Source organism: Dendronephthya gigantea, unplaced genomic scaffold (assembly GCF_004324835.1).
Source record: "Dendronephthya gigantea isolate DGI-Jeju-01 unplaced genomic scaffold, DenGig_1.0 000118F, whole genome shotgun sequence".
Classification (NCBI taxonomy): Eukaryota; Metazoa; Cnidaria; class Anthozoa; order Malacalcyonacea; family Nephtheidae; genus Dendronephthya; species Dendronephthya gigantea.
Genome location: NW_021163128.1, coordinates 258740 through 275173, shown reverse-complemented (window position 1 = coordinate 275173; position 16434 = coordinate 258740). Strand labels below are relative to the sequence as shown.

General features: G+C 38.4%; 1 protein-coding gene across 1 annotated transcript; it reads left to right on the top strand.

Moving 5' to 3' along the window:
• The first annotated feature begins 10274 nt into the window (after positions 1–10274).
• On the top strand, positions 10275–11621 carry LOC114535448. The gene is made up of 2 exons (XM_028556756.1): positions 10275–10547; positions 10662–11621. Exons 1-2 carry the CDS (start codon positions 10275–10277, stop codon positions 11619–11621), a joined length of 1233 nt encoding a protein of 410 aa, XP_028412557.1.
• Positions 11622–16434: the final 4813 nt, after the last annotated feature.

The window sequence follows — 16434 nt, the reverse complement described above, 5'->3', positions numbered from 1 at the left end:
GGATGTGATGGATCGTATCAATGTTACTCATTTCTGCAATACCAATTTACGGGTGGAGAGAGAAAAATCAAAGTAAAACCACATGGGAATACTACCAAAACTCTTTGTCTCTTCAAGCTCTGCAGCTCTTCTTGCGAATTTCAGACAATTCGATCAAACTTCTTATTTTAGAATTCCGCCGACATGATTCAGTGGACAAAAAAAGACATTTAATTATGGATTTGACAGATCTAAGTATACTCACATGGCTGGATGGGAATCAAATGGTAGGATCTTATAGGCCCTGAACGATATAAAACTTGGAACGATCCACAACGATCCACAACAATTCACAACGAGCCACAATAACCACTGGTGCTTCCCACTGAGCTACATTATAATTCCTAGAGGACTTGCTCCTCCCATTTCATAAACTTTGTCCACCATCTTTTTGAAGCAAAAAACATGGCGGACTTCGCCCTTCTGCACATGCGCAGAAGCTCTGCTGATGCCACTTATTACCACTGACATGGTATTTACCACTGACCATGCTCAATTCTGAGCCCGGTACAGCAGCATTCCCCCCCTGGATTTTCTAAATAACACTTCTCCCCCTGGTTTATAAGAATTTTTTGCCGTGAAATCTTTTTTGTTTTTGAAATAGTTTTTTTTATATATATTTTTCGCCCTGGCCTCCAATAAAGTTTTTATTTTAAAATGAAAACAAGTCATAGACGCTGTTTTTTGCCAATGCAAGAACAAATTTATATTAAAATGTCAAAAAAATGTGGACAAACTAAAGATTTAACACTGACACGAAGTGACAGGTTTACCGTAAATGATCTAATAAACGCCCGGGCGTTTAATAAATTTTACCAGTTCTAAGAAAGGCGTTTAATAGATACGAGGCGTTTAATAGAGAGAGGCGTTTATTTCATTTCTATTACTTTACTGAAACAAAACAAAACAAAACTAAGACGCGCAGTTTGCTCGCGTAATAAGACTTTATATAGTTTCTGAGCCCAATCGATATACACCTAATTAAGATAATATAAAACACTATGTCCTTCACAGATCTATGTGAATGTCAATGTCTTCATCGTCATCCAGGTCAACCACGTTAATAATGTTTTCGGTTGCCTCTTCGATATCGGAGTTCGTTATGTCCTGAAAAGGGTTTGGAAGTTCAGGCTCATCCAATACGGAAAGTTGCGCTTGTAACTGCTCCAATCCCGCTTCACAAGGTTGACCTTTCTTGAAGCAATGAATATTTGAATCTTCAGAGCCATTGACTGCGAGATTCAATGCACAGGACTTAAAAGACTTTACAATCACATCTGCAGAGAGCCGTGACCATGCGGTCAATACCCAATTGACAATAGTCTTCCTTGGTGGCGGTCGCATGTTTCCAGCTTCTGTGTATTCTTGAACACCGCTAGCCATCCATTCATCATACTGCTCAGTAACTAATGCCTTGAACGGTTTGTTCCAGCTTACATCTGGCGCTTGTATATATCTTGTACAACCACCGGGGACAATGGCTTGGTCAACGTTGATTTTGGCAAGCGCTTCCTTTACGCTGTGCATGATGTGACATTCATACGAATCCCACGCCAGTAGGCGTCTTTGAAAGGAAAACGCTCCCAGAACGTTTTTCGCCCAGTTGAGTGTTAATTCTTCATTCATCCAGGCATTGGATGATGTAGCGATAACGCATTTATGTTTGAAATCTTCGTTTAATTTCTTTACCTCTCGCTTCGCGCCACGAAATACTATATACGGTTTTGATTTTGTTTTGTCAGCTCGGGCAGATAAACATACTGTGACCATAACTTTTTCATGTCCTGTTGTCTTCAAATTGACGGATGCAGCTCCTACTTTATCAACAGTCGTGGCGGACACCATATCATCCCATACAAGCGTTTCATCCATAGCTACAATGCAAGAAGACTGATAGTTGTATTGTCGCGAAAGTCGGCGAACGTGAAGGATATAAGATATCATTTTATCAATAGCTCGATGTGGCTCCTGTTGGGCAGTAGTTGTCTTCCTTCTTAGTGACAGCCCGTTTCGCCGCATAAATTTCTGCAGCCAGCCATCGGTAGCCTTAAACAAATCTTGTTCACCTTCTTTACATCTTTCATCGTACAAGTATTTTGCCTTAACCATTATAAGTTTGCGGGAAACTCTCAGGCCATTTGCTCTTCGACCATAAATCTATTCAAAAATAATCTCATCAAGTTTTTCATCCATAACTTTTCGTCCACCTCCGTCAAGCCTTTGTCTTCCTTGTCCTTTGTGTCTTTTTTTTAATTCTTTAATTGACTCTTTGGCTTTGCGCCATTCACGGATACACTTTACATCAACCTTATATTTTTTGGCCGCTGCTCGGTTTGATTCCTTTTCTGCGTATTCTATAGCTTCATATTTTTGCGACATAGTAAAGCTTCTCTTTTTCTCCCCTTTGTGCGATGTAGCTTCGTCGCATGTAGTAGACATGTTTTGCACGAAGACTGAACAGACCTTAACTCAGTAATAATCGCATGTAACCTGAATAATAGACTGTGAACACATGCACCGTACATATGATGTGATCAACTGTCATTTGATATATTTTGATACATGCTTTGTGTGAACAAACAAAATAGCACCCGAGGCTTCCAGTATGGCCAGGACAAACTACAATTTTGGTTTTGCCATGGGTTATGAAATGAAATTCAAGGCAGCAATACGCGGACATCATGTGTTCAAGGCGACGTGGACCCCTGTTCTAGACGAAGTTTTAATCTGCAAGAAAGACAACCGCGAAGAGGCGAAAGGATTTGATGTTAATGCAGTTGGTGTGTATAAAGTCAAAAAGTCTCTCGAGGGTGAAGATCTGGATTTAGCAGGGCATGTGCCAATTGAGCTGTCAAGAGTGCTCGCTGGTTTTCTAGCCGCCTCAGAAACAAATTCTGTCACTGTCAAAGTTTGTGGAAAGCGAAAACGTGAAGTGGGTCTTGTTGTTCCTGGATGTTTTCAAGCTAGAACAAACCGAAAGAAAGTTGCAGACGTAATGAATACAGAAATCAAAAGAATTAAGGAGCAATATCCGTACTTTGAGCTTGACATCGAACAAGAGATTATAAGCAAACCACTCTTAAACACGACAACCGCACATGTCACTAAATAAATAAATTCTTTAATGTTACTGTGTGTAGCGTTTCCTTTATAATTGCTTTAAGCCTTAAGGCGATTTGGGGGGGGGCGTCTATTAGACTCGGGGCGTTTATTAGAGAGAGGCGTCTAATACAAACTTACACTTCAAGGGGGGTGTTTATTAGATACGAGGCGTTTATTTGATAGGGGGCGTTTATTGGATCATTTACGGTATATAAACGTTTATTCTCGGGTTTATTGCTTTATTTGATTTATAGTTTTGTTATTTATGTATTCCAATATGAAACTTTATAAATTTTTAACTCGCATTACGCATGCGCAAGCGAGTTTTTAAAACCAGGGCCGTCCTTTTTCTTTTTTTTCATATTATTATGGTCGAGAATTTTGTCCCCCCTTGCAGGTAATTGCACAGTACCTGCACAACCTTCACATATGGTTTGCTATGGTTTGCTTAAATTTCCACGTCGCCGGACATTTACATATTACTTATCTTAGCTCAATCTCAAAGCTGCGGTTGTCACGAGTGCTAAATATTGTGAATTATATGGTTGGCAAGTACTATTCGATCTATTTATATTTTATAACGATCATCTTATAGTTATATACTCACGATGTTAAATACTCACGATGAGCACAATCAGTAAGCCTACACCGAAGGATGAAGGATGGCGATCTATATTTTATAACGATATTCTTACATACCAATACTCACGATGAGCACAATCAGTTAGCCTACACCGAAGGACTGAGAGCGCGATTTTGAAACGGGCTTTAGTTTAGACGAAATATCTGGAAGTCTTGTTACAATTATTATACTGCCTTTCCCTGCTAGCAGAGGTTTTTATTATCTTTATATAATGGGATTTCAATCTGTATGGCGAAGTATTACAAAATTACGGATATTCAGCATCGACATGTTATTGTATTTGCGATGCAACAAGTATATAATCCCTGATTAGTCTGCATGCCGTGCTAGTCTAGTGGTCTCGACTGTGATGCGGGTGACCCGGGTTCGATTCCAGCTGCAGCAGTTATTTACATTTGATCTTTCTTATCATTGTTATTTGGTACTATAAATTCTTTCTTTATATTTTACAGATAGCTTTAGAGGTGGGCTTACTTTTAGAGTCAGACTCAGAGTTTCAGCTTTATGGTTAACTTTAGGGTTAAGATCAGGTTAATAAGATAATAGTTTTAGTAATTACTAATGTCAACCTCGTACCCAGGCCCTTGTCAGTCAGACTACTCGGCCAGGTAAAAACTGGATAAAATCAGTTGGACATTAGCCTGTCATTGCTGGTAATGATCATACTGTCCCAGGTCCCTATTCCCTAAACCATTCCCCTTTTATCAGAACTGACAACTAGACTAAATACAGCTGTGCATGTCTCCCACCTGGTTGCTCCTGTATCATGGATGAAACTGAAAAAATGCCTTGGACATACTGGCCATCTTAATAATGTGATGCAACATTGTACACTTGCAATTGTAAAATAAGACTTTATGGAAATGAATACCAGTTAGACAAAATTTCATTATGGTTATTATTCCAAAAGGAACATCGCACTGTAGCGTGCTGAATTACCACCCATCATGGAAATCTGATGTGTATGACCTGTGATATATTATAAGTTGGGTCAATTATTCAAAATACTCCTTGTCAAACTTCAAGTATGGCCTATTTGGCAGTTCTGTTCCAATTACAGTCTTTAATTATCAACCAATTTGTAACTTCAGTATTCCAAATATATGTGATGACTGTTTCTAACTGGCTGATTGATGGTACATAATTTCATACTACCCATAACTGGTGAAGGTTGGCTATTATGAACATCATACCAACTTGACAGTGTTATATAATTGAAATAATTGAGTAGCTACTGTATGTGGTGGCCTCTAGTATATCTAAATACATCTGTTCAGGCATGATGCCAGGCCAGCACAACCATGCTCAAGCATGATATCAGGCCTGTGAGATTTTTACCCTTAAATAATTTGGGTTAATTTTCTCTGCATCTAGTTTATAAATTTATCATTATTTTATATGTAGAAATGATTTGTAGTTATCAGGGATGGATAAAAGAATATTTTTCAAAAAACAAAATCTTTTTTCTTTTATACATTAAAAGATAAAAGAAAATAAAAGGGTTTTGATTATCTACAGCCCACTGTTAAACCATAGTTCACCATGTAATATGTGAAAAGTGTTTGTGTGGATGTTCAGTGGGGCTCTATCAAATGTAATGTAGTACTGACAAGATATTTTGCAAAAATTGATGACAATTAACCAAAATAGTATTAATAAACAGAACTCAAGAATAAAGAAGATAAAAGAAGAATTTCCTTCAACATCAAAATCTTTTATTAATTTTTTAAAAGAAAGTTTCCATCACTGGTAGTTATACCACTTCAAGATTTTTCTGAGTTAAGACAAAGCTTAAGTTCAAGTTGTTGAGAAAAGGATTATAAAGCAAATTCTTTATTTTAATGAACAATGAATACAACAATAATCCAATAGTTAAATACATAAAACAGTATAAACTTAGCCAATTTTAAAACATTGAAATTAAATTTAACTGCACTAACATTAACAAGTAACAACTTTAATATTAAAACTTCAGTTCAACGTACTCTTTCAATAACAGTTCATGGTATGCTCAATGATCACACTTCGAGTGTTCAGTGTCCTTTCTACTTATTATTATAAACTTGAACTTTTAAAATACCTAAAACTAAGTGATACCTAAACCCCATGATGATGATATATCAAATGACGTCTGTTAATGGACATCCACGATTTTCGTGATGACATTGCTGATCTTTACATTACTAATGCCAAGAAGGGCTTCTTCAATACAGTCAGCAGAACTGCTTGCTATTTTAACTGATGGCTCCAAAAGTTTTTGCAAGATGTTGGTGAACGCAGTCAACCACAGGTTCTTATCTCCAATGTCAACTTTCACCTGTACCGAAGCATGCGTTTCGCACGAAGAACGTCTTTGTTGAACCCCGCAACTTTTGCACTTTAAAAGATTGCCGCAAACTTCCTCAATTTTCTTGTTGCAACTCTGACACGCTAGGAAGATGTCCACGTTTTTCACCATCTTAAACTGTTCTACACTAACAGCCCGTTGTCGACTTTCAAGGATCCCGGGGCCAACTAAAGATTTGACAACATCTTCTACCATTGTGATTGATGTCGTTAGAGTTGTCGAAAGAAACGTTACCCCTTGGAAGGATTTCACGGCCAGATTTTCAAAACGGTAGCTTTTACCATTAACGATTGTCGAACTCGTCGAAGAATCCCAGATGTGCAAAAGCGCTGACCCCGTCCCGTCTTCAAGAATACAATCTTCTTTTACCAAAGCAACCTCTTCCTTGCCTCTTATTGTAACTTGCTTGGCTGGTTCATCACCCAAAGTCACAGCTCCGATGACGGTCACTTTCTGGTTAGGTTGCATGCTTGAAACATCATCCATCGTTACAATTCTGCAAATGTTTAAAGTAGACGAAGACTCCGCTGATTCTTCTAACACTTTGAAGTCAAAACCAACAACATCAGAACTACGTGCACTGCGGGCACTCGACATTTGATTGAAAATCAGGTCACCATTTTCATTCTCTTTTGTGTTTACCAGAACAACTGGAGATTTGCTATGCTCCAGCTCTTGTAACTCATTGTGTGATGAAATGTTGAATCCCACCACTCGCTTTGTTTTCACAGGGCTGGTCTGGAGAGTGAATTCAAACCAACTGGTTTTGCCACTCTTTGCCTTCTTTACTGGTCTTAAATTATGTATGAAACCTCGTTCGTCTGCAAAGTAGCATAAATAGCTGTCATTAGTTACATAAATACCTTACAGAGAGATTATTAACACAAATACCTACCACGGGATCACCTCTTGTCCTTTGACATGATGAATTCCACTTTACAGAACACAACCAGTACGGAGAAGATGCAAACTTTAATGGACGAGCAGCTCGGCCAGGTAATGTCCGACCATGCAATGACCTGCACAAGCAACGTAGGCGTGGTTGCTAAGCTAACGCATCTTCCCAGCATTCAATGCAGCCATTCTACTATTATTTTACGCGTGCTTGAGACAAGGACAGCTTGTACTAAGTTGTTGGCTTGTTGTAATAATCCTCGAGCCGGTGCGGAGGACCGTGCGAGGGTACTAATTCCACTCGGATATTTACACCCACGATGTGCAAAGGCGAAATCAAAGTCGTCCGCCACGGATCTCACGCCATGGACGGTCTTCTACGTTATGCGCATGTGCTTCCAAAAGACCGAGAGTAGCTTGGTACCTACGAAGCTCATGATTGGTTAAGAGAAACAATTTCAAAAATATTGAAAGCACATCAGGCTTGACGTCAGATATATGACTGGCTTTTTTAAAAAAAATTGTGAAATACACTTTATACTCACTAATATTTAAAAAAAAAAAGCTTTTTTGGGAAAAATGAATACAGATAGAAATTTTCAGGACGAGGAAGGAGGTAAGCGTGAAGAGAGTCTAGCAAAACGAAGGGAAAAAAGGAGAAAACGACGGGAAAATGAAACGCCAGAGGAAAAATATTATCGGCTAGAAAAGCAAAGGGAAGCCTACAAACGGAGAGCTGAAGCAAGCAGAGATAAAGAAAGTGATAAAGATGAAAGAGAAGAAGCTGTGCATGAAGATCAAACCCAGTTAGAAGCAGAGGAGTGCCGTTTGGCAAGACGTAGGGCTGCTTACAAACGACGAGCTGAGACAAACACAGGTAAGGAAAGAGAAAAACAAAGGGAAAAAAATAGAGACTATTTTAGACAGAGAAGGCAGCAAGAGAGTAAGGAGAGGCGAGAGGAAAGACTCAGAAGTATGAGACAATATGCAAGAGGAAATGCTGAAACGACTAGAGGTACATGTATGAATGAAAGCACAGAACACCAGGTACCATCAGAAAATATTGAGGTAAGTTTGCATGATGTAGGGTCAGTGGGGACTATACATAATGGTGTTGTTGACAATCAAGAGCAGTATTTACATGAAGGTGGTTGGCAAAATGTTGAAAACCCCTTGCATGAACGGGAATTTGTTCAGAATGAAATGCACAGTTTTCATTTAGATCAAGAGCATTTAGAGCATCGGCAGTGTACAATTTGTAAAGAGGCTTGGCCAACAAGGCAAAACTTGGCAGAAGATCCCTTTGTTTGTTACCTGCAAAGAGACAAGAAGTCCCCAAAGAATTTCAGTGCTGGCAATGACATGGACCCAGGTATTGGTCCTGAGCAATTGAGAGGTTTGACACAGGTAGAGGAAATGCTGATTTCAAGGGTTTGCCCCATCATGCAAGTCTACAGAAAACATGGTGGGCAAAGGGGCTTACAAAGGTCATGTACTAAACTTACCACAGGATATTCAAAGTTTTTTGAATAGGTTGCCCGCACAAGTAGCTGACTTGCCTGTTATGATTGTGCGTAGACAGGGTGCTGATGAAACACATAAAGATTTTACAGTTCGTCGACACAGGTGCTGAAGCTATATTGTGGTTGAAAACAAACAATCCATTTTTCAAAGACATTGAATTGACAGGGATGTTATCCAAAGTCTACCAGAGAATGGTATCCCTGAGAGCTAAGGTATGTTATTGATGACAATGAACTTTAGTTCATGTTGAAAATGAGGGCCCCCACAAGAACCTGAAATGAGTGCTAATGCAACAGTTGAAGTATTAGTTTTAGGAAATGGCAGTACATCATTTATTCCTATGCGCAAAGACAAAGAAAGGATGGTGCAGCTATCAAGATGCAGTGAATGAGGTTGACCCTTTGGACTGGCCATCTACAGAAGGTAATGCTGTTAATGAATTTAAAACAGATGGTTTGGCAAGCATGGCATTTCCAACACTATTTCCCATGGGAAAGGTGACCCAACAAACAGAGTCAGGCAGCATGAGGTAAGTTTGGCAGAGGCATTCAAACACCTGATGAAGTTTGCAGAGAGGCTGCCAAATGGTAAGTTTGAATGGAGGTTTGCCTCTCTCCCCGGTTCCCATACTGGGCTGAATATGAAGCAGAGACATCAGTTGTTGTCACAAGCTAACATTTACTTGCGGCAACATCCAGCGGATGCAAACATGACTATGGAGGAGCTGAAACAATGGTAAACTCGATGGTGCAAATCAAATGGTAAATCGTTTGCAACGTTATGTTTCAAAAATTCAAGGAACAAATCAGTATTGGTATCAGAGACTCAAGAACTTGGCCCTGATTGAACAAAAAGGTTGCCCTACCTTTTTTTACTTTTAGTGCAGCTGAGCCATTGGCCAGACTTGCAAAGACTGTTGCAAAGTAATGAGGGTGCATCAAGAACAAGAGCACAAGCAGTGATAGACAATCCACACCTGACAGATTGGTTCTTCATGCAAAGGCTACAGGAGTTTATCAAACATTGGCTTCAAGGTGTCTTGGATGCTGAATGGTTTTGGTATAGGTTTGAATATCAGGCCAGAGGAAGTATACATGCTCATGGATGTGCTAAATTAAAGAATGATCCAGATATTCGGTTATTACGTAAACGTGCATGTAAAGCAGTGCTTGAGAAAGAGAAAGAAAATGAAATGTCCCCTGGATTTTGAATTCTCTTGCCAGGATATTGTCAGAGAGGGTCAAGATGCGGAGAGAAAGCTAATTAGGTAAGTTTAAATCATCAAGTATTAATGGTATGTTTAAATTACACTCACCATGCATATAGATTGCAAAGATTGTGTCCAATGTGTGCTGTGAACATTATAAGACTTTTTCCAGACTTTTAGCCACTGTATACAGTTAGCATCAGTGGTTAGCATACTATACAAATGCTGCAATGTTGCAAATGTCTAAAAATACAACTTCCACATACATTCACAAAACAAAACAAAATTCCGTATATTTTCTTCAGGAATTGGTAATTCCTATTGTTAAGGAATTGGGAGTGTAAACAGCAAATATGAAAAAATATACAAATTAGGTATTAACCAATTTGTTACTTTTTATCCCTTTTAAAGTTATGTTGACTGGCTTGTGACCACAGTTAATGATGATCTGCCTGATGAGAACTGGACAGTACCAGATCCACACCCTTCTGCGGTGAAAGCCACATCAGTTGATAATCATGATTGATTATCACAGGTTAGTAAATTCAGTAGAGAGGCACACCAGATGCAGTCCAGCGTATTGCCTGAAAAAGAAGAGGGTTGACCTGCCTGCAGAGTGCAGATTTGGGTTCCCAAAACCATTACAAGAGGAAACTGCGCTGATTTATGAGGTACGAGGTAAGAAAAATAAATCTGTACACTCAGAGTTGCAAACCAAGAGAAATGATGAGAGGCTGAATTCACACAACAGGGTCATGCTTGAGAATTGGCGGGCCAATGTGGATTTACAGGTAATTGTGGATGAAAAGGCATGTGCAAGATATATGGCCAAGTATGCAGCAAAAGGGGAACCACGATCAAAATCTGCTTCTGACATACTGAAGTTGTCTGTATCTTCATTACAGAATGATGACCAAGTGTCTTCTGCAATCAAGAAAGCAATGATCCAAGTTGCTGGTGATCGAGACATGGCTGCTCAGGAGACTGCCCATATGTTACTCAGTTTGCCTTTGGTAGGCTGTACGTATAGTTTTGTTACTGTTTCTTTAGAAAACAGTAGAAAAGTGATCCTTGATGCAGAAAATCCACAAGAGGAAGTACTTCAGAATTCTGTTCTTCAAGATTATGGAGAGCGGACAAAAGTGGAGAGTAGGTATAGGGGGTTATCTCAGTTGAATTTGATGCAGTATGCATCTCAGTTCACAAGAGTCAGAGGTGAGTTGACAAAACGAGTGAATCCTTATATTGTCAGGACATTTCCAAAGGTTACAGCCAATCCTGGCAGCCCTACCTTTGGAAAATACTGCAAGTATCAACTCATTAAGTTTAAACCATGGGAAGATAAGTCATCAAATGCATGGGACAATATGGAGGAAACTGATGATATGTTTATTAACACATATGCTTCATTTCTTCAGACAGATTTTGCTAGAGACAATGTATTTGGGTATTCTATTGAAACAGAGATGGTCCATGCTGCACAGACAGATGAAACATATGGAACTGATGAAAGTAGTGATGAAAGCGATGACGAACAGGATCAACCTAATGAGGAAGAGCAAATTGAGGATTGGATGTTGTTATGTAGACTCAACCAACATTATGAGGATGCAGGAAATCAAATGGCAAATAACGAAGCAGTGGATTGGTTCGAAGCAGCAAGAGGCGTGCCTGGGGATTTGTTGAGAGAATCTCCTGGATGGATTTCTAAACAGAGAAGGGATGCAGAGGAGCAAGGTATGCAGTATCACACAGGTGACCAACAAGTGGTGGTTGACCCAGGGACCTTGAATGACAAACAGCGCTGGCATTTGACATTATCACTGCATCCATGGCTAATGATGAATGTGAACCGCTACATATGATTGTAAGTGGTACTGCTGGCACAGGTAAGACATATTTAATTAGTGCCCTAAAGCAAGTATTGCAAGACCAATGTATTGTGACAGCAACCACTGGAATTGCTGCATTCAGTATTGGTGGTCAAACTTTGCATTCCGCAGCTCAACTTCCGATTCGGGAATACAGAGAATTACAGGGTGATTCCTTACAGAGATTGCAACTAAGATTGGAAGGTAAGAGGTTTCTCATTATTGATGAAATGTCAATGATTGGACATAAGATGCTTTCATGGCTTGACAACAGACTACGTGCAGGTACAAGAAAAGAGGATGTCCCATTTGGTGGCATGTCGATTATCCTAATGGGGGATTTTGGCCAATTACCTCCTGTAGGCGATAGGCCAATGTACATTGCAGGTAATGGATCCGTAATCAGTGACCATGGTCACAGTATGTATTTGACATTTGATTATGTAGTCATTTTAGAGCAGGTCATGCGACAGATTGGTGAAGACCCAGAAGTAGTTGCATTCAGGGCGCTATGAGAGAATGAGAGATGGACACGTTACCGAGATGGACTGGAGACTATTAATACAGCACTCCAGACCTAATGTTTCAATGGATCAATTTAGTGATGTTATTCAGCTGTACTTTGATAAAAAAAGTGTCGCTGAATATAATTATGAAAAGTTGCTAGAGATTGGACAACCATTGGTCAAAATTCAAGCAAGGCATTCTGGTCGGGGTGCAAGTGCGGCAACCTCTGATGAAGCAGGTGGTTTGGAAGCTGTTCTCTTTTTGTCAACCAAAGCAGAAGTGATGCTGACATGTAACCTTTGGGCAGAAGTTGGTCTTTGCAATGGCTCTTTTGGAACTATTGAGCAATTTTGGTTTGCAGAGAATATGGGTCCACCAAATCTACCGATTGCAGTACTGGTTCATTTTCCGGCATATTCTGGCCCTGCATTTCTACAAGAATGTTCAAAGTGTATACCTGTGCCTCCAAGACTGTTTGAGTGGATGGCGGATGGAAAGTATTTGTCAAGACAACAATTGCCCTTGCGGCTGAGGTATGCAATGACGATACACAAGTCCCAAGGACAGACACTAACCAAGGCTGTTGTTGATTTAGGTAAAGGGGAGAGAGTTGCTGGCTGCACATTTGTGGCAACATCCAGGGTAAGATCAATTCATGATATTGTGTTTGAACCTATGACATTTGATCGTCTGAAAGTCATTAGTAGGAATAAAAATTTGAAGAAGCGACAAGAAGCAGAACGACGACTTCGTGTGCTTGCAGAAAAGACTGAGCAGAGGCATAAGCATTGAAAATCTGGTGGATGGATTGTGCTGTAAGTTTGTGTTGCTACATATATATTGTTCAATGATACTGGGCACCAATGTGCTTTCAAGGAAAGACTTGCCTGTTACTAGACACAATTTTGGAAATGAATTTGCTAAAAAATTGTTACAGACATTTCCTCTATTGTGTCTTTGAGGAGGGCAATTTATCATGTAAACATGTGTCATTGCCTGTTACTACACATAATCTCACGTATTATGTTTTTGAGGGTGGCTGTTGACATGTACAGATATCTACATTATTAAAGTTTGTTCGTTTTACTAAAAAACATTAGAACATCAATCAGGTAAGATACAATATAAACAATCAACCATTTCACTGTTCAAAACTCTTTACTTTATAATTCGTGCGTGTAGGCGTTTACGCGATTTACCTGGTGACTGAAAAAGAGTACACGCAAAATCCACGTATATCATAAATTTCAAAAAGCGCGCGAAAATATCGTCCTGTTCTGTGTCACTGTTTGGACTGGGGTAAGTCATATTCATAATAAAAAACTTTATAAAATATTGAACATTTCGAAGTTCGCCCAATAAATTATACTACACTTCTCGCTTGTTGACATTTTAATTTACAAATTTGAGGAGAAACATTTTTGGAAGAAACTGCAAAAACTTTTTTTAACGCATTTATAAATTTGTCGATTTTTGCAACGCTGATGGCTGATGCGCTTTACCTTTAGGAAATAATGAAAATATTATATTTTTTCTTATATTTTAGATTAAAAGAAGTTTTGAAAAAAATCTAAAACATGTAAGTTTGTTTATATTACAATAGATATATTTTTTCAAAACTAATATTTGTATATTATGATTTTTGAGCTTGCCTCGAGTACGCTATATGGTGCTGTTGTTTTTACATACTTTTTTTGCTCAATATATTTTTTATGTTGATGGCATATTTATATATACACTAAAGATCTAAAGGAGACGAAGAAGTAAGATGCAAAATTATTTCAACAAAGCACTTTTTTTCATGATGTTGGTAGTGCAATTATTGTATTAATATGTACATCTACTTTACCAACTACTTTAGTGGAGAATAATGAGGATGAACTCATACTTGGTATGTATATAGGCACATTAAAAAACTATTTGAAATATTATTTTTGTCACAGTTAGTTAATTTGTATGTCTTTTCACATAGCACTAAAAGGATAACACATGCAAATTTTCTTTCACTGTAGAAATACTTGAGGCAGTCCCTGACCTGGCCCAGGGGCCAGCTGAGCAACCCAGTAAGTTTCATGATTGATGTGACTTATTGATGCATACTTTTCCCTGCACAACTGAAATACTCTCATTTAATCTAGTGAATCCTCCACCTCAAGAAAGGCCTGGTATGTGCTTATTGAATATGCACAAAAATGATATGTTCTTTGAAATTTTGTATATACTGCCTATATTGTTTAACATTTATAAATGTATAGTGAAGTAATTGCATGATGATATATATTGAAATGAACTAACTTATATTTTCAATTCTCAAGCCTTGCAAGTTAATGCAAATTTTGATGGTATATATCAGCTACTTTGTTCAATATTATTTAGTTTATGTATTAATTAGTGATGATGATGCATGGTCAAGTTTTTTGTCAACAATTTAAAACTCTAAAATTAAAAAGGTTGCCTCCTATCATTACATGGATTTATGCAATATGTCACCAAATTTGTTTTATTCTTTTATTTTAGATCATGACCCACGCCCTGGGCGGTTTCGGGGGGCAGGCAGAGGTACTGTATGATTCATTATATCCACAACAATTGTTTCCAGTTTTGGTCATTGGATGCTACTCAAAAAATATCGCATTATAAGGATGCTCAATATGACATTTTGTCTTTTTAGTGTTACATGGACAAGTTAGAGGTTAGTAAAGTTCAATTGACAATGGTCATGCACCTCAAGAAAGGCCTGGTATGCTGATTGAATATGCACAAAAATGATATGTTCTTTGAAATTTTGTATATACTGCCTATATTGTTTAACATTTTATGATTAGAAAGGTATAGTAGAGCAATTGCATCTTAATATATATTGAAATGAACTAACTTATATTTTCAACTCTCAAGCCTTTCAAGTTAATGCAAACCTTGACAGTATATATGTATCAGCTACTTTGTTCTATATTACTAATTTTATGTATTAAGTGATGATGATGCATGTTCAAGTTTTTTGTCTTCAATTTAAAACTCTAAAATTAAAAAGGTTGCCTCCTATCATTACATGGATTTATGGCATATGTCAACGAAGTTTGTTTTATTTATTTATTTCAGATAATGACCCATGCCCTGGGCGGTTCGGGGGAAGAGGCATAGGTACTGTATGATTCATTATATCCACAACAATTGTTTCCGGTTTTTCCCATTAGATGCTACTCAACAAATATTGCATTGTCAGGATGCTCAATATGACATTTTGTTTTTTTAGTGTTGCATGGACAAATGAGAGGTTAGTAAAGTTTAATTGATAATGGTCATGCAGTTAACTCAAGATTTTTGGTAGCCTGCAAACCAATTATTTCTTGATATCATTTCTTGATATTAGGGCGGTGTTACAAATGTGGCCTTCGTGGCCACCGAGCGGCGACATGCGACGCACGTATGTATACAGTACCTTATGATTTGTCACGTAATGTATAGTCAGTGGTTACGTCACTGGTTCACAAACAATATAATCATGGCTTCAAGGCTATTCTTAGATAGTAGATGGTAGTATAGCCGCTGCCCATCGCAATATATGACAATAATGTTTTAGGCTATTTCTTTCTCCAACTGGTGACCCGAGTAATTATTCTGCAGTTCTATCACCAATTCACAGTTAATTCAAAGCTATGTAATAACATTTTTTATTTATAGGGGCTGTTTGTTGGTTATGTGGCCAAAGAGGCCACACGAAAGTCGTGTGTCCGCAGCGACAGGGGGCACAAAAAACTGGGGCAATAAAACCCACCATGCAGTTTACAAACTGCACGTTTGAGAAGTTCAATGCTTGATTTGCTTGAACTTCTCAAATGTGCAGATTAGGCTATGTTGACATACAGTCTAATTAAAATCTCCCCGTTGAACATCTTGCCCGGTATACAAATGTTGAATAAGATTTAAAAAAACAATGAGCTATCAGTACATTAAAGACGAGACAATATTGTTTTCAACTAGCCGCTCATAAATCACTGTATGTCAACGTAGCCTCGTGTTGTTCTCACGTTATATTAGTCCCGTTTACACTACACTCGATTTATTAATGGCACGGCACGGCTAAAATGGGTGCCCATTTCATCTGTGCTCGGCCTTTGCTTTCGTAGCCTGAACACTAATAGGGAGCTTTAGCAGTGACTACGAGTACGACTACAAGTACGAGATTCATCATTCTCGCGCGTTGTTTGCTTACGCCATCAGTCAAAACTCATAGTCGTTGGGCTTTTGAGTACGAAATTTATCAAAAAACTCGTACTCAAAAGCCCAACGACTACGAGTT

Coding starts and splice junctions, on each gene's coding strand:
- LOC114535448 (XM_028556756.1), top strand. CDS start 10,275: ATGATTGATTATCACAGGTTAGTAAATTCAGTAGAGAGGCACACCAGA. Junction 10,548..10,661: donor GGGCCAATGTGGATTTACAG/GTAATTGTGGAT, acceptor TCTTCATTACAG/AATGATGACCAAGTGTCTTC.